We start from the raw sequence: 24,874 nt of genomic DNA on the forward strand, positions 1-24,874 counted from the left end.
AAAGTTGAATCGTCTTCAAGAACAGAAGACCTTGTGTTTGAGGCTCTTTGCACCACTTATTTCCACCTCAGACAATATGTAAAGATGCAAACCAGTATTTCCACTTAATAAGTTAATTTTTGGTCTGTATCCTTGAATATCTTTTATTTATCAATAGCACATGAAATGATAATAAATACATGTATAGATAGATAGACTCGTCCACCAGGACACCCTGGCATTCTTAACCAGACTGTGTTGGAGAAGTTTAATCAAACATTGTGTTTTTTTCTTTTTACCTTGTATTAAATCAAGGTTAGGAAGAAGTCTGGGTAATTAGTGGAAGTGTAAATTTTATAATATTTTTAAAAAATTAATTCTGGACTTTTAAGTTTCAAGCAGACATAATCCTATTTAGACCTTCCTTTAATGGAAGCCTGACAAAAGCTTACATATAATTGTAATTAGCATCTTAATTGCATGCAGTCAAATAGATGTTCCCTAAGGGCTGGAAATGGACTCAACAGAGATCATTTTTTCTACAAAGTTGTTTGCATCAAGGATCAGGACTAAACAGGCTAAAAGACCAGCAGAGTGCTGAGCTCGGTTCAAATATTAGGTGAGGTTCTTTCTGCCACTCTCCAATACTAAGGACATGCCAGCTGCCACTAGGATACTTATCACATGCAATCGTAATTTAATCAATGAAGGTGAATGTGCTTAGAATGAACTTTACCCCAGTGGTCCTGAGGATCAAACCCAAGACCTCCCACAAGCTCCACCTCTGTTATAGAATGTATTTCCGATGTTCTTACCATAGTGAAATGCAATCATAGCCTTCTTGAAATTGGAATGTTTTCCCTCTTAGTCACTATATTGGTTAAATGTAGCTCTTACTTTTGTGGCAAAGTCTGACTGTGTTACAGCCAGAAAGGAGCAGATTAGCTTAGTGCTGTTTGCTCTGCCCTCCTCCCCACGGCCCCGTTTTGCTGCCCACCACAGTTCCCTAACCTGGAGGACTCAGAAGCCAGGATGAGCTGGGAAGATTATGCCTGGCTGGAGATGAAAAGACAGCCTGCCTTTTCCGAGAAGATCCCCATAGTGTGTCCCTCTAGATTTCCTCCATTCTTGTGGTTGTAGCCTTGATCTATAAGGCTACTTCTGTTTTTACCGATGGCATAAACTGTTGACTGCATGAATGTCTCCAAGTTTAGAAAGTATTTTTGTGTCCTCTCATACAAGGTGGATTTGGCCTGGGTTTCCTGGAAGTTAAAGTATTGGGAAGAATGAAAAATTTGATTATTATCTTAACCTAGGTACTCAAATGTGTTTTTCTCTGATGACAGATGAGCATCCCCACTCTTTATTTTCCCTTGAGTCTCCCACTGCGGTATTAGACATTTCTTCCCATTCATCTGTGTGTGGAGAAACAAGGTTTTGTTAGAATGCAGATGTTCTCGGAGACAGCACAGGTGCCCTTTACTTTTGAGGTTGGATTTCTTGCTGAGTATCCTTGGATGATATTCTAAGTCTTCTCTGCTCCCCCTGTCCTGCACACGCTCAGCCTGAAGGCTTAAAAGACTCTGGATATGAGCACCAAATTGGTTTTGTGACAAAGGGCAAAATATTTAGAGACATTTATCTTTTTTCTCCAAACCTGACTTATCAACAGCTTCCAAAGGACCAGTCACACAAGTACATTTTCCCCCCTCTCAATAAAAGCTTTAAAAAGCAACTGTATCCATTTCTCTCTGAGAACTTGCTCCAAACTACTGGCAAAAAGAAATCAGAATTTTAAGGGACTGGAAAAATGGTTTAGTATGTTCAGTATTGTAGAGGACAAGAACTTGGTGACTAAATCCAGCCTCTGTGGGTACCTGCAGAGAGAGAGAGAGAGAGAGAGAGAGAGAGAGAGAGAGAGAGAGAGAGAGAGAGAGAGACCCCCCAAATCTTTATAATTTAATTACTTGATTTTATAATGAGATTGAATAGGTTGATTGTGGGTCTCCCCCCCCACACACACACACTCTTCAGGATTTGGGGTAATTTTAATTTGTTATTAACTGAAAATCAAAATACTTATTGTTAAAAGCTAGACTCCATCATGGCAACTAAATTTGCAGGAGAACCTTGACATGTTTGTGTATAGGTTTTGTAAATTTTGCCTTCTTGAAACAGCTGTCATTTAAACTGCAGGCTCCTGACAAGATGAGGTTTTTTTGTTTCTTGTTTTTTGTTTTTAACATAATGTAAAAGTCCGAGTGACCAGAAGCAGCATCGCATGAGCCCTCTGTCGTTCCCAGGACTGCAGACGGTTCCTGGATGGATTCCTGGGGTTTGAGGGACAGGATAGCTGTGCTTTTCCTTTAAGCCGCTTTCCAAATGACATGGGCTTGGTAGTTTTAGCTCAGGTGGCTTCTCTTCAGTAGGCATGGGAGTAATATTTAATAGCTTGATTAAATATCACTGAGGTTTAGACTCTGAACTGAGTTTTTCGCAGGTATGGTGGCAGAGGAACCAGGATATGGGTGAAAAGACCGTGGGCTTTAGAGAGGGAAATAGACAAACCTGCCTGTGTGATCAGGAGGAACACCGGGATGCATGACAGAAGTCCAGGTCCAACTGTCACTGTGAACCCTTCCAGGTTACCTGGTACCAGTCAGAAGAGGCCGCAGGAGGGAGTACTTTACCTGCAGGGTTGAATTTGTCACAGGCATTGTTTAATTTTGGTCACAGGCTGTATCTGTAGGGAGTGAGGCAGGGTGGGCTGACGCACAGAAAGGAAGGTCTGTCTGACATCCTCCCCACTGCAGGAGTAACCAGCTTTCGGTCATCTGCAGAAGGCATGGTATTGGAACTCTGTCTGGCCAGCACCTCCGCAAGCCTCTGTGTGTCCTGTCCTCGGTGCTGGGTAAAGGACAGTCTTGGTTGTGGAGGTCACGTGGCTCAGAGCAGCCTCGGTGGCCGCTGCTGGTTTCTCCCTCTGCCTGTCTGCCATCTCCACCTCCGGTTCTCGTCCACGTCTATGCCGGGTTCACCCCATCATAGACTGGTCTTGCGTGTGTGTGTTTGCTTGTGTCCACTGGTTTGTGGTTGCAATGGTTTGTCCTTGACGTCTGTCCAGAGTCTCAAAGTGCAATAGCCATTTGTTTCTGAAAACGTCCATCGTGAACACTCCTACCCCCACTTCTCAGGGTCCCTCAGCCTACTGTTGGCCAGGTCCTGTTATTACCTTGTCAATCAACTGTCCCTCTTCCTTATCTTCTGGTTTCAGTCTCAAGGAGAAGCTGGGGTCCACAGGCCCAGGAGTGTCAAGAACAAAAACAGCGGTCCTCCGGCAAAGACGGTCACCAGGGAAGCAAATCCAGTGACTCCGGAGAAGAGGCAGAAAAAGAGTTTATTTTTGTGTAATGGTGCCCACCCCAAGCCTTCCCATGCAGGGTGCTCTCCTCAGCCCTCAGAGAGGAGCCGCGGGCAGTGCGTCTTCTCCTTCTCTGGTGCTTTCTTCTTTCTCTCCTTTCCTTCTTTTTCTTAAAAAAAAAAAAAATATCCGAAGTCCACTTTTTGGTTATCAAAGCACATTTTTTGGTCTTCCCCATTCTCAGCATTTGATTTCTAAACATTGTTTCTTATGCCTTCAACAAAAAGCCAGCAATTACTCCACGGGCCCTACTTGAATTTCTCTGAGGCAGCTACACATTGCCCTGCATGGTGAGATTTTTGGAAATTAGTGAAGTAACTGGACTCACACCCAAGTCACTATCCAGGCGACGCTGGGATGCTGCAGGGTGTATTTCCGTCAGACCCACACATGACTCGATATAGCAATTTATTCTTGATGTATGCAATTGCACATTGTAATTATATTAACAGAGCACACTAATAAATATTTGTATAAATTATATATATATTAGAACTTGGGCATTGTTCTTACATTCTCCCGTGGGGGGAGCACGTCCTTCCCCATGGAGAAGTGTACATTTAAAGCTTGGTTGGTAACCTTTGTAGACCATCAGCAACCACAGCTAAGAACAGAGTGTGAGAAGCCCAGATTCGTGTATATAGTTGATTGGAATGAGGTCTTATGAATATTCATGTTTTTGAAGGCCTTTAATTTCTGTCTGCTTATTAGCTTTTAATGTGTGGTTTTTAAGAGAAAATTTTGGCACCTGTAAAAAAAAAAAGTCTAAATACTACTCTTTATAAAACATCTCACAAATATTCACTTACATTACAGGCTGAAAGTATTTTATTCATATGTATATTTATACCAATAAAATGATTTTCCAAGTGGGACTGTTGCTTCCTCCAATTCTTTTGTTAGGGTCGGCTTGGGTAGTGAGCCTGTGGTTAGTTTCTAAAACTTAGGATAATCACAGTCCACAGATAATCATATCATCTAGAAATCATTACTTTCAAAATAAATATAATTTGATAATTCCATGGCCTGCTCTTCCCACCGGAACACAGATAGAATTTACCAGAAGGTCACAGAATTCATCATCTGCTCTGTACCCTGCTCCATGGTGAGTCATGTGAGGGGTGCTGGCTTGAGTCAGGTAGTACGCTCACCAGCTAGGAAAAACAAGACAGATGGGGCTTGTGTGGTGTCACTGTTTACTTCATCCCCCCCCTTGTCACCCCTGGGTGGCTGACCTGGGAGTGAATGCCAGTCCTAAAGGTCCGACCACTTGCTGGATGACCTCACGGCCACAGACATAGGTTATTCTCTTTAGGTGTGGCTCTGCCATCAGTTCAGACATGACGGTGATGGTGCCAGAGCTGGAGAAGAATAAGACGGAAATGGGCATGGCAGACTGTTTGGCGGTTTGGTCAGCAGACCCACAGCCTCGTTGAGCCCACACTTGGAATAAGCAGTACTATGGACGCTATGGACGGTGTCATTCACCTCAACCCCCAAGATGTTCTCGAAGTCTCGGTGACATTTGTACAAGGCTTTGAAGTGATACCTTCATAAGTATGAGGACTGTGCCTCATTCTTAAGTATACTGTATTATTCTTTAAGCTTGGGGACAATTTTATTAGCGTTTAAAAGAAAAGCCACTGAGCAGGGAAGCTGAAGATCTTGGCAGCTGCCGCAGGAGGGAGATGGAGAAGAGAGAAAGCCATACCTTTGAGTTTGACATGGAGGCTCAGCAAGCAGCTACCTGGCATAGGGACGTGGCTTTAGAGACATTGTGAAAAAGTCCACAGTACCAGAGAAAGCCTACATCGGCTCAGGCCAGCAGCCCAAAGGGAAAGGCAAGTTGTTACAGCTTTCTAAGTGAGGACCCAAGAAGGCAGGCAGAGAAAACACCACCTCCTGGTGACTCCATAGTGGCTCTGGCCACTCCCTTAGAGTGTGTATGGTATCAGACTGAGTCACAGGGAGTAGTGGGGAGGCACACAAAGTGCTTTGTCAACGGTGATCAAATTCACATTCACTTAGAATCTTATGTGGCATCGGATATACCTGCTGCCCATTACACACTTGGGGTTTCAGTGTAGGAGAAGCCCAGCCCGTGAATAGCCTTGGTGTTTGATCAAGGCCACTGGAGCTTGCCTCTGCAACAGGAACCACTGTGTTTTCAAACAGTGATGTGATCAGAGCAAGGAGCTTTAACCCTGGGACTGCAGGCAAGTCCTAAGAAAAATGGAAGAGCAAGAACTGACTATGCTTCTCTGTGGGACAGAAGAAGCCCGCTCCTCCTATCATCACAAAGGTAACATGCTGGCATGCAAGGCAGACAGCCCACATTCGCAGGCCTGGACTTTCTTAGACTTGCCCTGGACGTTTTCCTGCTCAAGTCTCCATTGCTCCCTCCAGGCTCCTTTCACAGTGATCATCAGCCTGTAAATGTGGACTGCAAGTGTCTCCTGCCTCCTATTCCCTCCCCTGCAATGCTTTACAGCAGTGGTTCTCAACCTTCCTAATGCTGCGACTCTTTAATGTTGTGGTGACCCCTGACCACAAAATTATTTTATTGCTATTTTTTACCTGTAATTTTGCTACTGTTACAAATCGTAATGTAAATATTTTTGGAGATAGAGGTTTGCTGAAGGGGTTGTGACCCACAGGTTGAGAACCATTGCTTTACAGGCTTCCCCGGAAGTAAATCTGCAGGCCCATCCCATTTCAGCACCTGCTCCTCAAAGAGTATGGATTGATACATTCCTCCAAAACTTGTCACCTTTCATCAGTCCCACAAGAGCATAAGAGAAAAGGCCACTGTGTAGGACCTGTGACCAGAAGCCGTCTGCCTTCATTACTGAAGCTCATGACAAGTCCAGTGAAGTGAAGAGCAGCAGTCTTCAGTTGGAAACATGGTGGGGACAAACGCTGGGAGAGCAAGTCTTCAGCTGCAGGATCCAGATCGGGAGACTGGAGGAAATCAGAGGCTTCTACAGTCAAAAGGCCTCTGTAAGAGGAGCAAAGACCCGGAGGAGGAGCCTGGGGTTGGAGAGCTGTGCTGAGCTGCACAAGTTTTATTTTGTTTTGTTTGTACAATGTGCAAAGCCTGAGCTGAGAGGAGACCAAGGGGTCCCATCCATCTCAGTTGTGTGAAATGGGAGCAGAATAAACAGGAATCGCTTTATTTGAGGGTGCTTCCATTGTGTGGCTTTATTGGGAACTAGCTTTCCAATTTTTTTTCTTTTGGTTTACTGTTGTCCAGTTTGGGCCAATTATCAGTCATACAAGTGATGTGAATTTTCAATTAAAAATTGGCAACTGGAAACCCTGAAGAAGATCCTGGACACCAGGCTCATCAGGAAGAACAATATGGAAGAGACAAGATATGGCCATGACTTTGGTCCTTTCCTGTGGTCAGCTCATCTCATTGGTGATTTGTCTTAAAACTCCATTTACTCTCCAGCCCTGGGTTCTAAGAGAAAAGATTTTGCAGAGAAGAAATACAACAGGAAATCTCAGCCCCCAGCATGGCCATGATAGTTCAGAGAAGTCCCCTGGCCTCAGCTCACCTGTCAGAATCCTAACCAAGAGAGGTTTGGAAAGATGGGTTCTGCTCACTTCGTTCTTGCTGGATTGAAAACTCTGCCGAGGTGGGTCTGCAGTGATCGCCATGTGGCCTCCATTCAGGGAGACAAGGCCTTGAGTAGCTTATGAGGACACCCCGGAGTCCTGTTTAGAAAGCTGCTGACTTGTGATGCTGACCATATCTGCTGTCACAGACCCTCCACTGATGTCCCCTCCATGGCTTCAGACCTGTCCTTTATTATCCCAACAGAAGCATATTATCTAAAAGGTTGGGAGTTTGGGCTAACCAGGACACTGAGGTGGTTTGTCCTTTTGAGTAAGAGACTTACTCGCGTCATTAAGGCCATGAACGCACAGAGAGAAATGTGCTGGGGATTCTGATTACAGTGTAGGCCCCATTGTATAGGTGGACAATATGCTAAGGGCTCTGATCAGAGTTCAGGCACTCTAGGCAGAGTGCGGTTTCCTTATAGGTCCGAGGAAAGGGAGGTTTTATGCCACATGGTTGATGAATAGCCCATAGCATGAGCCTGTAGTGAGGCTGTCCCTTGGGGGCAGGATGGGAGGAATGGAGTCCTGAATTGGCAAATTCATGACTGAAGATATGGAGGAAGGGAGGAAGATGAGCACATATGGCTGTGTCCCATTATAAAGTTAGCTCGCTGATCTCCGGAGTCAGGCAATCTGAGCCTATAAATTTCCTCGGGACAATGAAAATGGCAGCAGCCATTCTGGAATCCAGGTACCACAGATTCCCAGTCTCTCGGTAGAGAGCTTGTCATTTCCTCCACAGCAACAGCAAGACAGAGGCTGCAGGGAGCCTGAGAAGTAGTCTGGTCTGTATTCTAACACCTCTACATGTTTTGAACCCAGAACCCAAGCTTTAGCCAAACTGCTAAAGCAGAGGAGACATCAGTGTGAAGAAGAGCCAGGGTTCTTCTATTTGCCCATTGTCAACAATGGGCATTTCCTTTATGTCAGCAGTGTCTCAAAGTTAGGCCAGGTGTGGTAACCCACTCCTGTGATTCCAGTACTCAGAAGGTGGAGTTCAAGGTCATGCTCAACTCCACAGTGACTTCGAGCTAGCCTTAGCTACATACTCCCCCATCCCCTAGCTCAGAAAAAAAGAAATTTCTCAAAATCAGAGGAAATGGATTGTGTTGCCCGAGGCCACTGTTCCTGTTGTCACGGGCTGGTGACAGATTTCAAGGGAAGTAGGAAAATCTAGCTCTGCTTCATCTTTATGGCCTGCACTAGATCCAGCTCAGCAGGCTGCTGTATCACAGGCCCCGCTTAAGTGGGGGCCTGTTTCATGCTTCCACACCTAAGCTCTCACACCTCTGCTTCTCCTTTGGGGTGCAGTGATCATGGGGAGTCTCAACTGACAGTACAATGATTCCGTTGAATTTTATGTCTGGAGTTATAAGACATTCTGAGGGGGAGACACTCAAGTTGTCTACCAAGTGGACGAGAGGGTGAGGCAGACAGAGAAACCTGCTGGGAAGGTGAGCTTGAGCTCCAGGAAACCAAACCGCTGCAAAGATTCAGAATAAAAATGCATGAATCCTGCACGCAGGAGGGTTTTAACCATGGTAGTAACCATGGGAAGGGAACCCTGCAGAAGAGGAAACTCTAATGCCAGGGGGAACTCATAGGAGGGGCATTCCTAGACCAGTCCTGGGAAGTCAGCAGGTCTGCTCTTCCCTCAGGAGTGGGGATTAAACCCTGGCTACTTCCCTCTTCCCAAGAGCGCATGCTCTGTGGCCTGCTGACTCCCTTGCAGCACCACTCACTTAGAGGCCCTGGCATTCTTCTCTGTCATCAGGTCACTTAGAGCTTGCTGTTTCTCACTTTCACTGACGTCTCCTGGCCTCTTCCCTCTGCCCAATGCCAATTCTATAAAATCAGGGCAACTCGTGGGCAGCATTGGAAACTTCCTGGGCCCAGTACAGAAGATCCATGAGTGATCCCACACCATTGCCCATGAACGACACACTGTCTACAGATCTCTCTGGGGCTCAAGAGACTCATGTTTCACTGCCAGAAAGGGCCAGAACCACCTCACCCTTTCGCCGCCAGAGACAAGGACAGAGCCGCCATGGCCTTCCAGCTCTGGAGACACAGAGTCACCGTGCTGCACCTCCTCCCACACATGAGCCTCCACTGTTCAACAACAGAAGAAGAAGCAGGTGGCCTTTTCCCTTCCAGGTGAGAGGTCAGGGCAGACATCTTTGCCGTCAAAGATGATCTGTTTGCCTAACTGCTAGGCTCAGGGAGAGGGCCCCTGAGCCACAGCCAGCTCCACTGCTTGGCAGAAGACAGCAACTTTACTGGTGACTTTCAAGCTCTAGACAGGGCCCTTTGGGAGTCCACAGTCCAAGGAGGATTTGGGGCATTTGAGAGCTTAAATTCTATAAACCAGAAACCTTTATTTTGCTGAACTTCATTCAATACTTAGTGTTCCTTTTATGAATGCTATCATCCCAAAGTCTCTGACAGAGATTAATTCCAGAATGCCATGCCCATGGATACCCAAATCCATAGGTCTACCTAAGTCCTTTACATAAATGGGTCATATTTGTATGTTACTTATCTACATCTCCTATATTGTAAGAATCTCTAGATTACTTATAATACCTAAATAAATAAAACTTAAGTACCATGGAAATAGAATCTATGCTGTGCTGTTTATGAAACAGCGATGTGAAGGTTTCTATACATCTTCAGTACACTGTTCTTATTCAGACAGAGTCTAACAATGTACCCTAGCCTGGCCTCAAATTCTCTATGTAGCCCAGGTTGTCCTTGGACTCAGGATCCTTCTACCTTTGCCTCCTAAGTGCCAGGATTGCAGGCATGTTCTACCAATTCCAGCATGCATTTTAGTTTTTTTCCTAATAATTCATTCTTCTTATGCTGAATACATAGAAACAGGAGGCTGGCTGTATATGCTACAAACTATGTTATTTGTGCAAGTGTTACAGCTCTGGAGGGAAAGGTATCCTGACTGTCTGAAGACTGCTACAGCTGTGAATGGAAGGTATCCTGACTGTGGGGAAGTCAGGCTATACCTACAGCTGTGAATGGAAGGTATCCTGGATACCTCTACAGCTCTGGGGGAAAGTATCCTGACTGTTCGAAGTCAGGCTATACCTACAGCTGTGAATGGAAGGTATCCTGGATACCAATAGCTGTGAAGAGAAAGGTATCCTCACTGTCGGGAAGTCAGGCAGCTGTGAAGGGACAGTATCCTGGATACCTACAGCTACCCTAACTGTTGGAAGCAAGCGATACCTATAGGTGTGAAGGGAAGGTATCCTGGATGTAGGTTAAGAGGGCCAACCAAAGCTAACACTTCTGCTGGGTAACTCCCTTAGGGGAGCGGTGTAGGGAAAAGGGCGAGTGAAAGAAACCTACCCTGGCCCTGAGACCCGAGCCAGTGAAAGAAACACTTTAGCCCTGAACCCAGAGGCAAAAAACACACCCTGACCCTGAAACCAGAGCCAAAGAAACACACTTGGGCCCTAGAACCAGAGCCAGTGAAAGAAACACACTCTGACCCTGAAATTAGAGCCAAAGAGCTAAAAAGGGCCAGTGAAAGAAACACACTTGGGCCCTAGAAGCAGAGCCAACTCTGTCCCTGACCAATGAATGAAACCAACCAATCCCTGAGCAGGAAAACTAACCAATCCCTGAGCAGAAAATCTTCTCCCTGGAGAAACTCCGCCCCTAAGAAGCCCTACATAAGCCCCTCTGTCCGTTCTTTGTTGGCTGTCTTTTCCCACCCTGGCAGAGGCAGCTACTCTCCTGGACTCCTCCTTCCCAAATAGATTAAATCTCTTTCTTAAAAGAGTTTTGGGTGAAGATCTTTTGCTGCTGCAGAACTCAAGAACCTTGCTGAGATGTTGCCTTGGGGGGGTTGAGCAGAAAAGTAACAACTTTTGGCCAGAGCTGGAGGAGACTGCTACATTTCTGCAGGCGTTTTCCCCTTTAGTACATCCATTTCTAAAATAGTTTCCCCATATATGCACATACTTGTACACACACAAACACACACACACACACACACACACACACACACACACACACACACACACACACGTGCGTGCGTGCTATTGATAAGCCATACTCCAAGCCCCACCTTTAAAACATTTTAAATTAAGTCTCAGCATAGTTAATTGTCTTTGTAAGTCTCTCCTCTATTTTATTCATATGAACCTTAATTCTAAGCAGTTCCTAAGCTTCACATGATGTCCCAGAGGGTGATGGACAAGCATGTGATGGCCAGCTCAAAAGCTTCTACTCAGGCCCAGCAGAACAGGACAGCTGTGCTCTCTCAGATGTCTCTGGAAAGAAACTGAAAAAGTCTTGTATGGGTGTATGGTTCCTTCTGCCTTCAGTGTACCAGGTATTCCCCTGGAAACTTTTCTCATTGGGTTGTGAAGATGTGTCAAATTTAGGCCCACAGCTTTTTAGAAGGCGAAACTGGCTTTCAGAGATGGAACAGGGTACAGACTTCAGTTTGCTGTCATCTCGAAGGCTCTCAGGAGGCAGGGTGCGTCAGCTCTGTGTGCCCGCTGCCCCTGGCCAGACACTAGAGAAATTACTTTCCTGTGTCCGAAGGCACACTGAAGGCATTCTGTCTTCCTAGAGAGGGCCCTGGAGGATGATGTCATGTAGTTTCTTTTGTTGGGTATGGTGAGACTATCAGATGGAAGCCACTAAAGAGATAGTTGGGGGCACATGTTAAAACTTAAAGATGCTAGAGGCTGGTAGAAAAGAAACTACCACAAGCTTACCCTTCAAAGGAGCTTTACTTACAGCATCAAGGTCGCAGGTAGCCGTGAAGGGGCCCTGAAGAGGGAGAGAACAGTCCTAGGGTCAGAAAAGCTGCATTAGGGCAGCTGTCAGGGATAGTGTGATGGGTCCTCGAGAGAGGGGCGGACAAGTCCTTCAGTTCTGGAGAGCAAAGCAGGGTTGTCTTGCTCTTAGAAATTTGGGAGAATGGGGGTGTTAGTTCTAGCCTGCACCTCAGAAGTCACGGGACACTGATGAAAGCAAGGGATCTTTCTGTGTTGTCCTGGGCCTGGGAGTGGGCCGTGGGGTGCGTGTGCAGCTGCAAGAGGGAGGGAGGGAACTCAGGGGGCTGCAGGGCGCTGTGTGCCTGCTTACCAACTGTCTGGAGACAGCAAAGGACCACAGCCGTGATTTCTGGAAGAGAAAGCAGCTAGAAGATCTGTGAGCCAACAGTTCATGCCTTCAGGAGGCTGAAGCAAGAGGATTGCCATGAGTTCAAGGCCAGCTTGAGATACATAACACATACCAGGCCAGTTAAGGCTATAGAGTAAGACCCTATCTCAAAAATACAAGGAGGGAGACTGAGGGACAGGGAGGAGGAGAGGGAAGAGGGAGACTGCTTCATAGTTAAGTGGGCAGCCTTCACTGTGCAAGGCCATGTGGGAATAGCAAGTTGGGGTAAGCACCAGAGGGAGCAAGGGAAATATGCAGACAGGACCATGCCTTGAACTTTCTGCAAGAACGTTCGGTGAAGCAGGGTGTTATAAACGGAATGTGAAATGCAAAGCTTGTGGCACCATATGAAGAGGATGGTAGGGTGGTGGTCACTACAAGTGATCATGTGACAGTCATAGTCCAGCTCGGCTTCCAGTCTCACTCCTGCCTTTTGTCCACTGACACGTGGAGAAGTGGCCACCACAGTGTTCCCCCTGCCATGGACCAAGCTACCCTGCTTGTCTTCCCCACCGTGATGGATCAACAGCCTTCTGAAACTGTTAGTCAAGTAAACATCACTCCCTTAAACGGCTTCTGTCAGTTACTTCGTCCCCATGCTGATAAAAGTAGTGCATAGGGCACCCAGGCTTGGGATGGGCTCGTGTGAATAATTTCAGTGGACCTTGTGGTAGAGGGGCTGACCTGGCCTCTCATTTAGGAGTGTTCTTTATTAATTCATTAAAGAACATCATGTAGTAAAGAGTCTTTTAACTACCACAACTGTGCAGTAGATGTGTGGGGGGATGCTTTGTAAAGCATTAGACGGAATTGTCTGGTTTCCTAATACCTGGTCCTGAAGGTGAGTAGAGCAAGGGAAACAGTTTCCCAGAGCACGAGGGCCACTCAGACTCAGGAGGCTGTGGTGAGCAGCAGGTTGGGGGCATGAGACTGGGGAGGTCTAGAGGCCAGGAGGCTGTGGGGGCCGTGAGGCTGTGGAGGAAGGTCGGGGGCGGGGTATGGGGCACAGAAGACAATGAAAGTCAAAAGACTGCAAGGCAGGAGGTTACAGGGCGTAAGAGGCAGGAGGTTCCGGGAGGCAGGAGGTTCTGGGAGGTAGGAGGTTCCGGGAGGTAGGAGGTTCCGGGAGGTAGGAGGTTCCGGGAGGCAGGAGGCAAGAGGCTGGACACCAAAGACAGGAGACTCGCTGCCGTGTGGGTTTTAATGTCTCCAGGGACTGGCCAGCTTTGGGAGGAGAGTCCCTCCACTGTCAGCAAAGCATCAGAATTACAGAAAATCAAAGGTCCTGGTGACCACAGAAGTCATCCAGACGCCTGGGTGAAGGAGGGTATGCTCTGTGAGCATGTCTGCCCCCACAGCTGAGGGAGACATCTTCACAGCTCATCTCCCACTAGGAGCCCCCCGAGCCTCTGTGCACACCTGTTCTTCAGATGGAATGGTTCTCCTAGGCATCTTTCAGCATCACCACCTCTTCTGTCCGGACCACAAACCCCGTGTTCTCCTGGCAGACCAGCGGGTGTGAAAGAACTCAGCTTTTCTAACTTCGTGGGTCCTGAGTACCTCGGTAGTTTGAGTTGAGGAACAGAAGGCTAGAGGCCAGCCACCCGAGCATGTCTGAGAATAAAGCAAGCTTCAGGTCTGGAAGTAGCTGGCCCAGAGAAAACTGGTCCAACAGACTAAGCCTCAACTAGCAGAGACGCCACCACCCAGCCTTGCTGCTGAATGTCCACCACCCTGGGCCGTCACTGTAAGAAGGGCTTCCAAGCCTGGCTTGCAAACCTCCCTAGCCTCCCAGCAATGTAAGAACCAAAACAAACTCATCTGTTACTGATGAGTTCAGCTGACACTGGGAGATGGGAGACAGAGAGAGACAGAGACAGAGAGACAGAGAGAGACAGAGACAGAGAGACAGACAGAGACACAGAGAGACAAAGACACAGAGAGACAGAGAGAGAGCCAGCGCCTGGGGAGCACAGACATGGTAGGTAATTTGATGAATTCTTCTGGAAAGGGCAGGAGGAAGGAACTTGCATCTCTCTAAATCTGATTTCCCCTAACAGAATACTGAAGTTTTCTCTCTGGTTGCTTGTCACAGAAGGTCGTGAGGCAAATGTGGGGTGTCACTCAGTCTGGATGCCTGGCTCCCCCTGCACTGTCAGCATTAGTGCAAAAAGAGTTGAAAACCTGCACAGACGGAGATTTCTAGAAAAATGCACCCTGCTTTTGGGATTCTAAGTGTTGGGGGACCAGGGAGCCATGCTGAGCATGCATGTTCCTGCCTCCCCTGCCTCTTATGCCCTCTAACCTCCTGTCTCGCCTCTCTCTGCTCCAGAGTTCACTGGTAGACAATGTGAGCTCCCCAAAGGGCTTGCTCATAGTTGCATCCCTTTTCCTGGTGGCACCTCAGATGACTGAGCAAAGGAGGAATGTGAAAGTCCAACCCCTCCACAACACAGCTGTGGAAGGTCAACCTATCTTCCGAACGCTACTTCAGGTAGACTGAGGCTCCTTCCACTGTGACGGCAGCCCACTCATTCTTCTCTCTGCTCACCCGACTCATTCTTTTCCGAAGACCCCAAGTGGGACTCCAGAAACTCAGACTTCATCTCAGCATTGGCTTTCTGGAGAATACAGCCGGGGGGCAACTAAAACAAAGTGACTTTAAATTGGTTCAAGTCTATGCTAATGATCTCTAACAGGATTGATTTCCAGTGTGTAGTTTGCTGTGGAATAATTTTTTTTGTATACTGTGAAGATGTGTCTTTGCCAAAGCACATTCTGATTGGTTTAATAAAAAGCTGAATGGCCAATAACTAGACAGGAAGAGTTTAGGCAAGACTTCCAGGAAGAGAGAGTGGGGAAGAGGAATGAAACCAGAGGCCCAGAGAGATGCCAGAGGATACGGAGAGGAAAAAGGAGGTACAAGATGGTAGAGAGATAAAAAGCCATGAGGCAAAACATAGATTAATGTAAATGGGTTCATTTAAGTTATAAGAGCTAGTGTGACAAGCCTAAGCTACAGGCCAATCTTTCATAATTAATAAGTCTCCATGTCCTTTTTTGTGAGCTGGTGGCCCAAGGAAAAATCCGCTACAGTAGCTGACTCACAATGGGTAGGTGTCACAGACACTCAGGTCTCCCGAGTGAAACCCTCATGTCCCTTCCCAACACACACTGCCAGTCTCTTCCTTTAAGGACCACGCAATCCAGCTGTGAGGCATTTCCTCAATTAATAATCAATGGGGGAGGGCCCAGCCCATGGCAGGGTGGTGCCATCCCTGGGCTGGTGGTCCTGAGTTCTATAAGAAAGCAGGCTGAGAAAACCAGTAAGCAGGAACATGGCCTCTGCATCAGTTTCTGCCTTCAATATCCTGCCCTGCTTGAGTTCCTGTCCTGGCTTCTTTCAATGATGAACAGCAATGCCTAAGTGTGAGCCAAATAAACCCTTTCCTCCCAACTTGCTCTTTGGTCATGGTGTTTCATCGCAGCAATAGAAACCCTAAGACAAGCCCTGGAGGAATTCTTCTCTCCTTTGGCTTTGTCGAAGCCTCTCTATCTCCATAGCACTAGGCAGCCACTGATCGGCTCCCCAACTCTGTGAATCTTTCAGGAGTGTTTTCCAAGTGGAACGAAACAATGTAACCTATTTTTCCCCCACGGCTTTCACTCAAAGTTTTCAAGTTTCTCCCATATTGTAATACATACCATTCCTTTCTTTTTTAGTAGCTGGATTCTATGCCATTATAGAATATGTTGTGTTTTATTTTTCCATTTTTTTTCCTGTTCATTTGCTTTTTTCCTCTTCTTATCATGAAAAACACTGTCAAAATCCGTGTAACCCTTTTTGTAGATGGGTTGTATTTTTGAAAACTCAGTTTATATATATATATATATATATATATATATATATTAACATATAAAAATAAAAAATAAGACTGATATATATATATATATCAGTGGGACTGCATATATATGTGCATATATATATATATATACATATGTATATATAAAACTAGACTTGAACTTGTGGCGCTTTTCTTGGCTTAGCCTTCCCAGTGCTAGAGTTACAGGTGTGTTATATAGAGTTATAGTTACTATACCTGGAACTCCTTTTTTTTTTTCATTATTTTTTTCTCACAGCTTTTCTTTCTGTATTTAAAAATATTTTGTTTAATATTTATAGATGTACATAATGCACTTTGATCAAATCCATCCTAAATTCTCCTCTTCAGTTCCCCCCCCCAAATGTTTCCTCCCAAACTTGATGTGCTCTTTGTTTTCAATGCCCACTGAGTCCATTTACTGCTGCCTGTGTGTACATGGATGTGGGACCATCTGCTGGAGCTGGACAGCCTCCCAGGGCCCAAATCCCCGAGGAAAGCAGCTTCTCCATCCCCAGGAGCTATCAACTGCCCTCCTGATCCATGCTGGGATTTTGAGCTGGCTTGAGTTTATGTGTGTAGTCCCCGCTGCTGTGAGTTCTTATGCGTAAGTGCACTGTCCTGGTCAACATACAGAGAAAAAGAGAATGTGGCAATCCTTTTCTGTTCATTTTTTTTAGGATTCATCCTGTGTGGTCAGAGTCACCTGCATCCTGGGAAGAAGTTGTCATCAGAGTTCTCATTCCAGGCCACCGTTCTCTGCTGCCTGACACAGTTCTAACTCTATATCCTGCAGGAGCATTGTATATATGATGCTTCTGTCTTCCCTAGGGGAAGCCTTAAATTCAGATCACCACACATCTAGAACAATCCTACTGGAGGATACAATTCTCAAGAATTACTTACTATTTATAAATGTATGCCATGCTCCATCCCCCATCACCACAGAAAGCTCAACCTGTGTCTCAGGCCCTTGGACTTGGCTATAATGTAGCTGGAAAGCGTAGGAGAGCTTGACGGAGCAGGTACCCAGGGTTCACCCTAGTGCCGGAGCTGGTCTCCCTCCTGACAGTTCTGTCTGTGCCACACCCAGAACCGAACATCCGCAGTCATCGTGCAGTTAGGTCTTCACCTGCCCGGCTCTGTGACTTACTTCTCAACCAGGGAAAGAAACTGGTGCCGTGGAATGGATCGCTCCCAGGATAGGGGCGGCAGCTAGAAGCATGACAGCATGACATGCCATTTCCAGTCTGTGCTGTTTCCTTCTGTCCATCTGTGGGCCTTTAGTTAACCCCAACAACTTCAGGCTTTGACATAAAATAAATTTATGCCTTTAGTTAACCCCAACAACTTCAGGCTTTGACAGAAAATAAATTTGTGCCTTTAGTTAACCCCAACAACTTCAGGCTTTGACATAAAATAAACTTACGCTTGGAATGAGGAGCCTCCTATAAGCCACTCCAATCTTTCATTTAGACCCAGCATGGCATCCAGGCTTGCCATTTTTTTCCAAGGAAATGTCAGACCAGAGGACATCAGAACAGCGTGAAATCTGTGTGTAAATACTGACATATCAGAGCTTCCTGCAAATAAAGTGGCTGTTAGCCCCATGAGGTGTGTTCAGTTTAGAAGCAGGATTACCAGATATGGAAAGAATTCTCGATTGTTCTGTTTGTGGGCTTTCCTAAGCCTGACTCTGATGGAGGTCTGAGTAGGTTCCTAGAAAATATTTACTTTTCTGAAAAGAGGCTCCTCTTAACCCACCTCACCCTACTGTATCCCCTGGGAAAACTCCTGTTCCTCTGATCTGAAGTTACCCGTCTTCCAGGCCAAGCAGGATCCCAGGCCCATACTATGATGTAGAGCCAGACCTAATTTTTCTCAACATGTACCCCATCTGTACTCAAAGCCACTTTCTTGTCTCCAAATGGAAAAGTGCAGTTACCTGAGCATAATCCTGGACAGGCATTTCCATGAGTAGCAGCAGACACTGCAGGCCAGAGTTGGCTTTGAGCTCAGGAGGCTCCCAGTTTGAAGGAGGCAGAAACTTGAAGAAAACAAGCAACCCAGAGACCGTGTAGATCTCTACCTTCCAGCGTGAGGACTTGGGAACTTGTAGTCTCTTATGCTTGATTTTTAAAAAGTTCCTGCAGAAGATGCACTCCCTAAGGCCTCTTTGCTGCTCACCTCACTCAACGCATGCCCATAGCAGCCAAACGCTGCTCATGGACAACTGGATGAAGGTCATGTGAGGCATACTCTTCTGCTCACCATTCTGTGGTTGTCAAGGGCAGACACAGACCACTGGCATGTGTGTCGTTCTCCTCATGTCCTCTAGATAATCAGTGTCACCCAAATCTTAGGGGACACTAGAAGCTTCTATAAGTAGCTTCAACAAGCATGGGGGCCATGTCTATAGTCCCAGCACTCTAGAGGCTGAGTCAGGGGGATTGCTAATTTGAGGTTTGCCTAGGCTGTGCAATGAGCTTTTTGTCTTAAAACAAACAAGCAAGATACACAGAATGCTGAAGAATATAATTACTGTATCATTGAAATTGATAAATTCCATTTTTCAAGCACAAGTGAAATGTTTATTGTTGGGATCAGAATGGCTCTGACCCCTCTAAGATTGCCCCCACCTCCCCTGTTCTGAGTGCGCTGAGGTCAGGCTGTTCTGCGGATGTTTTGCTGTTTGGTATATCTCCTGGTTTGGCAGCTGTGGCTTCCTGGGGCATGCTGACCATTCCTTGACCCTGGGTGCTTGATAAACAATTTTGTTTGTTCCTCCTGAAAGGGTGTATAAGATGGGGAAGAAAGAATAAAGTGAGTCCTGATGCTTGCAACTTGGCTGGTGTGTGCTGTGTTCATCCCGACTTCCCTCGCCAGGTTTTGGGCCCAATTGCCGTGCAGGCACGACAGTTTATGGAAATTTACTTTATAAAGACCCATTCAGCAAAGCTCAACTTATTTGTAAATGTGATTACATAGATCACATTCTCCATCTACAATGGGATTAGGCTAAACATCAGCCCAAAAAACTTAGTTAGAAAACATGCACACATACACAGGAAGCAGGTTATCTCATAGGTCAAAGGAAATCAGAAAGTAATTAGAAAAAAGGTGTAATTAAACAAAACTCATAGGCTGTACCTAAAACAATAGTTGGAGGAGATTTGTAGCTTTTAAGGAAGTATATTGAAAGGAAAGAAATTTGCAAATCAGTGGGTCAAGTGCTCAAACAATCAGGTTAAGAAAAAAAGGCCTCCTGAATAGCAAAGTTTCAAGTCAGTTTGGGAAGCAGATGGCTGAGTCCTGTCCCATATGCTCACAGAGATTTAACTTTGGCTTCCATTGATTTAGGAAATAATACGCATCAGCCATGATCCCTAGTGTTACCAAATATCTTTGCAGTTGCAGAACATACATAGAACCAGAGGGGGAAAAGTGAAGAAGAAAAACATTAAGGCCTATGCCATGTTTGTATAATTAAATTAGTCTGTGTAGGTATGTGTGTGTATATGGGTGCATGTAAATATGGATACATACATGTGCAGCAAGCATGTGGAGGTCAGAGAACAATCTTGGCCATCAGTCCTGACCTCTCACCTTTTCTGAGAGAGTCTCCTGTTCAACACTGCATATGGCTGGCTGGCTGGCCGGCCCTTGAACTTCTGGGGATTCTCCCGTCTCCAATCTCTCAGCAGGAGCACTGGGATTACAGCTGCATGCTAGTGCACCCAGCTTTATGTGCTTTCTGGGACTCAAACTCAGTTCCTCACACTTGTGCAACAAGTACTTATCCACTGAGTCCTTTCTCTAGCCACAGATACTGTTATTGTATTATTAAATGTGTGATAAGATGCTGTATGAGTAGCTGGAAAAACATTTCAAGTTTCCTCTTACGTTAACAGGCCTGAAGGTTTAGGAAATGGTGTTGAATGTTAGTGTATGTTATCAGTCTCCTGCTATGACTTAGTGACATGTAACTCATTAAGAAAATGTAAATCCCATTGGGATGATATAGAAAAACTGAACAGTGAAACTGTGCATAAGGGATTTTGGAGAGACGTGTGTATGTTACAGACTTGACCTCTTTAAAAATATATATCCCATCTCTTTAAAATTCAAACAAACTCTAAACAATCACCATGAAATCAGCCCCACAACAACTACTTTAGAATGAATGGCATTTGAGGCTTTTTTTGTTCACGGTTAGCATAGCAGGAAGGTCTTTTTTCACCTTTACTGGGAGTAGAAAATCGTGGTCAAGATGAGAAGCCATTCTCAACCACATGTGTTAAAGATTTCAAATGTTAGATGTTGTTCTGTCCAGCACTTGTTTGTAATTATATACTGAGAAAATAATTATGAGGGAACAAACATTCAGTGGATAGTGAAAACTGGGAGAGAAATCAGGACTTAAATTATAATTTACTACTGAGATGACTCCATAGGAAATATTTAATGACATGACTCATGGCATTCACTGAAACAGCCAATGGCAGCTGAACAACCCCATTTTGGCGCATATAAAAAGGCCTGGGAGGTCGCGCACCTGTATGTTATTATTATTGGCTCATTCTGGGGTTTGAAATTACGAAGAAGTTTTCTCCTGCTTTGTTGTTTCTGAACTCTGTTATCTAAAGGATGTGTACTACTTGTGTGATTGTAAAGGACACAAAAATGGAAATATTAACAAACATTAGCTCTACATCCAGTGATTAAATTTTTTTCTTACAGTAAACATTGTCCCATTTTGTATCTGTTCCCTCTGGTCCTCCGTGAAGATGACCCCTTTGAAGTCTAAGTTCACTGTGCAGCCTGTGAGGTATCTACTGGGTGTGAATGTTCAGTAATGACCAGGAGATGATGCCAGAGAATGCACAGTTGGTGTTTCCAGTTCAAAATATTGAGTTTATAGATTGATGCAGATATTTCAACCTAGAATTGAATGCATGCTTCAAGGTTAATTAGCAATGCTTCAAATTATAGACTACAGCTGCTTCTTGTGCAACTAACCATTTATTAGCTATGCAAATGAGGAAATGATTACCGGAGGAAAAAAACACATCAGTTAGGGAAAAGAGAAAAATACTTCATTTTAGGCCTGAGTTTTAACCATTGATTGTTAAAACAAAACTAACCAGAGTGACTTAAAGTATATATATATATATTTCAAAGTTGAGGTAGTAATAAAAAAAATTACTTATACATTTGTTTTCTTTTGAGACTGTCCTTCCAAAAAGCCATATCAAAATATAACAAAATGACCAAACTGTAAACAAAAGAAAACTAGAGGTAAAAGTGTGGTCAGTGATTGCAATACAATCCCCAGGGGAGATTTTAAAATGCCACTTAGAGTTTGCCCTCTAAGCCACCTGATCTGGAGTCTTGGTGAGAGGAACTGAGCCAATCAATAAACAACATGATTCTTCTTCAGCTGATTCCCACTGCTCTTGAGCATTTGGGTTTCTGTAAAGTCTCTGATCAGTAGATAAGTCAGGGAAATCCTACCAGGTATCTTTCAACCCTCCCCTAATAACTCCCTCTGTCGAGAATTTGGGTGATTTTTCTCAGAAGAAAACTTTACAGGAGCCCTAGATACTCAAACAGAATTTATCTAGTGCCATGATAGATGATTGCATTAAAAAGAATGTGTCCCTGGGGCTGGCAAGATGGCCCAGTGAGTAAAGGCAGTTGCTGCCGGGCAGATGACCTGCATTCTCCAAGTTCAATTCCTGGGATCCACATGGAAAGAGAGAACTGACTACTCTGATCTCTTTGCTCACTTTGACACATGTCTACACACACACACACACACACACACACACACACAGAGAGAGAGAGAGAGAGAGAGAGAGAGAGAGAGAGAGAGAGAGAGAGAGAGAGAGAGAGAATAACATGTAATAAAAATGTAGCTCATGGGAGGAAGCAGCCACTATGTAGAAGCTCCAGGTGCCCCTAGGAACTTGCTGATTCCTTTGTTTTCCAGTCTTAAGTGGCCTCTTAATTGCTTTCTCTTTCTTTATTGTTATCTTCTGGTTTTGCTCCGTACGGAAGCATGTTTCTCTTGTCTCATAGTATTGACCTGACTGTATGTACACTTTTGCAAGTTGCATTTTAGTATTAACCTTATTATGTGGAGACTTTTTTTTTGTTTGAGATAATGGTCTCTCTGTGTAGCTCAGGCTGGTCTGGAACCTGTAATCCTCCTTCCTCAGCCTCCTAAACTCCTTCCTCAGCCTCCTAAATCCTGGAATTACAGATGTGTGTCACCATGCCTGGCTTCTGAGAAACGCTCTGTGACACAGGTTTTCTGTGTAGGCAGCAAGTCCCATCATGGAGATGCAGCCGGTAGAGATGTAACTTCCGCCTGGTTTAGCTCCCACCGCTGCTTTTGGCCTTTGCCTTGCTTTTCCTTCTTCTGTTACTGATCAGAGAACAAGGCCAGTCAGCAACATGGTGAGTTCACACAGGTTAGTGTGCCTTAGTGATGTTTGCGATTGTATCCCATAATTTCCCAGGGCCAGATGTGATCCCTGTGGATACTGAGCCCTTTCCCCTTCCCTACACGCTTCTCCAATTTGAGTGTCCACCACTTTCTCCACGAGTGATGATATTATTTTTCTTCCCTTTACCTAAACAATACTCCGCCAAACTCTTAAAATTTATTTCACCAATAAGTTTCTATGGAAGATTAATCATTTTAGTGTCTGATTTGTACTGTTTAGTATATACTGTGCTAAGAATTTATAGCATCATGTATTTAACATTATGACAACATGACAAACCCACAAGGCAAATGCTATTATGGTCTCATTTTATAGTAAGCTAAAAAAATGATAAAACAAAGACAAAACAACCTGTTTTAGATAGCTTGCCCACTGTCACGTAACTAGTAAGTTGCAAAGTTGCATTCTGAACCCAAGGCTATCTTCTTCTAACCTATTTTAAATATTATTATCTGAAATCCATATTTATTTAAAATTTTAAACATCACATTTAACATCATGTCACATTAGGCTTCTCTTGGCTGTAAATTTACAAATGTTCCACTTTTCCTCCAAATCCTTTTTAAAGAATACAGTCTCTCTGTCATCAGGCACTACATGGTAGCGGCCATGATTTACTGGGCATTTCCACATGTATCTCCGACTCTCACAGCAACCCTCCAAGGCAGACTCATACTCTTCCGTTTGAAATATGAAAATTGAGACTTAGAGAGCTAGAAACAGTGATCCATCACAGAGCTACCGTTTGGTTCAGCAGGATAATGAGCCAGAACTATCGGATGAATCTCATGCTCCTGTTACTTCTGTAGTTTAAATAGCTTACATCTGTGTGCTTTTAAAGAGTAATTTGGATGCTAATAGCATAACAAAGTAGGCAGGCCACAAAGAAAGGGTATTCCTGGTCCAACTTTTACCAACTTTCATTCATTCTCTTTCTCTGTCTATCTGTCTCTCTTTTTCTTTCCTCCCTCCCTCCTTCCCCCTCCCTCCCTCCTTCCCCCTCTCTCCCTCTCCTCTTTCTTTCTTTTTCTTTCTTTCTTTCTTTCTTTCTTTCTTTCTTTCTTTCTTTCTTTCTTTCTTTCCTTCCTTCCTTCCTTCCTTCCTTCCTTCCTTCCTTTCTTTTCTTTCTTTCTTGAGTTTCACGTGGCATTCCAGGCTCACCTGGAAATCATGGTGCTCCTCAGACTCTTAAGTCCTGAATTGTAGATGTAAGTTAGCATATCCAGCCCAACTCTGACCTAACACCCAAACTCTTACTGATTCCCCAAGAAAACATTTTAAGTCAAAGGCCACCAGTGTGGTTTCATTACTCTCTGGGAGATGAACTGGTCAAACAGTTCTGACCACTAGGAAATGTATTCTTTAAATGGTGGCTGGCTTTGGGTCTGAAAGTGGCCCCAGGGAGCCAAATGCGAACCTTTAGCACATGTCTGCGTAGTTTGTTTTTTTTGATACAATGTGACTAGGTTTGTCTTTGTTTGGGCATTTTTAGCATTTTGCTTTTTGTTGTTTTTTTGAGACAAGACGTCACTTTGTAACTCAGGCTGCCCTGGAACTCATTATGTGTCACAGCAGTCCTATTTCAGACTCCTCTGAGTGCAGGGACTACGGGTGTGTGCCACCCATGCCTGGCTCCCTTCAGCATCTTAATGAAGACACTTTAAACCACAGTGACGGTTGCTGTGGAATATTAGTTGAAGGTGTGTTACATTTGTTTATGCTGTGGAACATTTGTTTAATGATGCAAAGATGTCTTGCATTCTTTTATGTTGCATTTGTTTAGCTCTGTGAAGCTGTGTTACTGTGCCTGCCTAAAACACCTGACTGGTCTAATAAAGAGTTGAATGGCCAAAAGCAAGGCAGGAAAGAAAAATAGCCAGGGCTTCTAGGCAGAGAGAATAAACAGGAGGAAGAAGGAGGGGTGAGAAAGGAGGAGAGGAGGACACCAGGGGCCAATCACCTAGCCACACAACTAGCCACAGAGTAAGAAGGAAATAAAGGAATAGAGAATAAAGAAAGGTAAAAGCCCAGAGGCAAAAGGTAGATGGAATAATTTAAGAAAAAATTGGCTAGAAACAAGCCAAGCTAGGGCTGGGCATTCATAAGTAAGAATAAGTCTCTGTGTGTTTATTTGGGAGCTGGGTGGCAGGCCCCTCAAAGAGTAAAGAGTAAAAACAAAACAAAACAAGAACCAACTACAGTCTGCAGTAGCAAGTCCCTACATTACAATACAGCAATGTGTGTGTCCTCTGTTG

The 24,874-nt window shown here is 44.9% G+C and overlaps 1 protein-coding gene across 9 annotated transcripts in view; it reads left to right on the forward strand.

The window, feature by feature from the left end:
* Carmil1 (capping protein regulator and myosin 1 linker 1) overlaps positions 1–4,275 on the forward strand; it is a 256,793-nt gene extending 252,518 nt beyond the window's left edge. For 8 of the 9 annotated variants that reach the window (XM_052729001.1, XM_052729011.1, XM_052729002.1 and 5 more), the window contains one exon: positions 3,254–4,275. In XM_052729001.1, coding sequence (XP_052584961.1) covers positions 3,254–3,390 — 137 coding nt within the window. In that variant the 3' untranslated portion in view covers positions 3,391–4,275. The remainder of the gene's footprint in view (positions 1–3,253) is intronic. The other variant, XM_052729008.1, reaches the window with a different exon arrangement.
* The last annotated feature ends 20,599 nt before the right edge of the window (positions 4,276–24,874 follow it).

This window comes from Peromyscus californicus, unplaced genomic scaffold (assembly GCF_007827085.1).
Source record: "Peromyscus californicus insignis strain IS unplaced genomic scaffold, ASM782708v3 Scaffold_8__1_contigs__length_139910024, whole genome shotgun sequence".
NCBI lineage: Eukaryota > Metazoa > Chordata > Mammalia > Rodentia > Cricetidae > Peromyscus > Peromyscus californicus.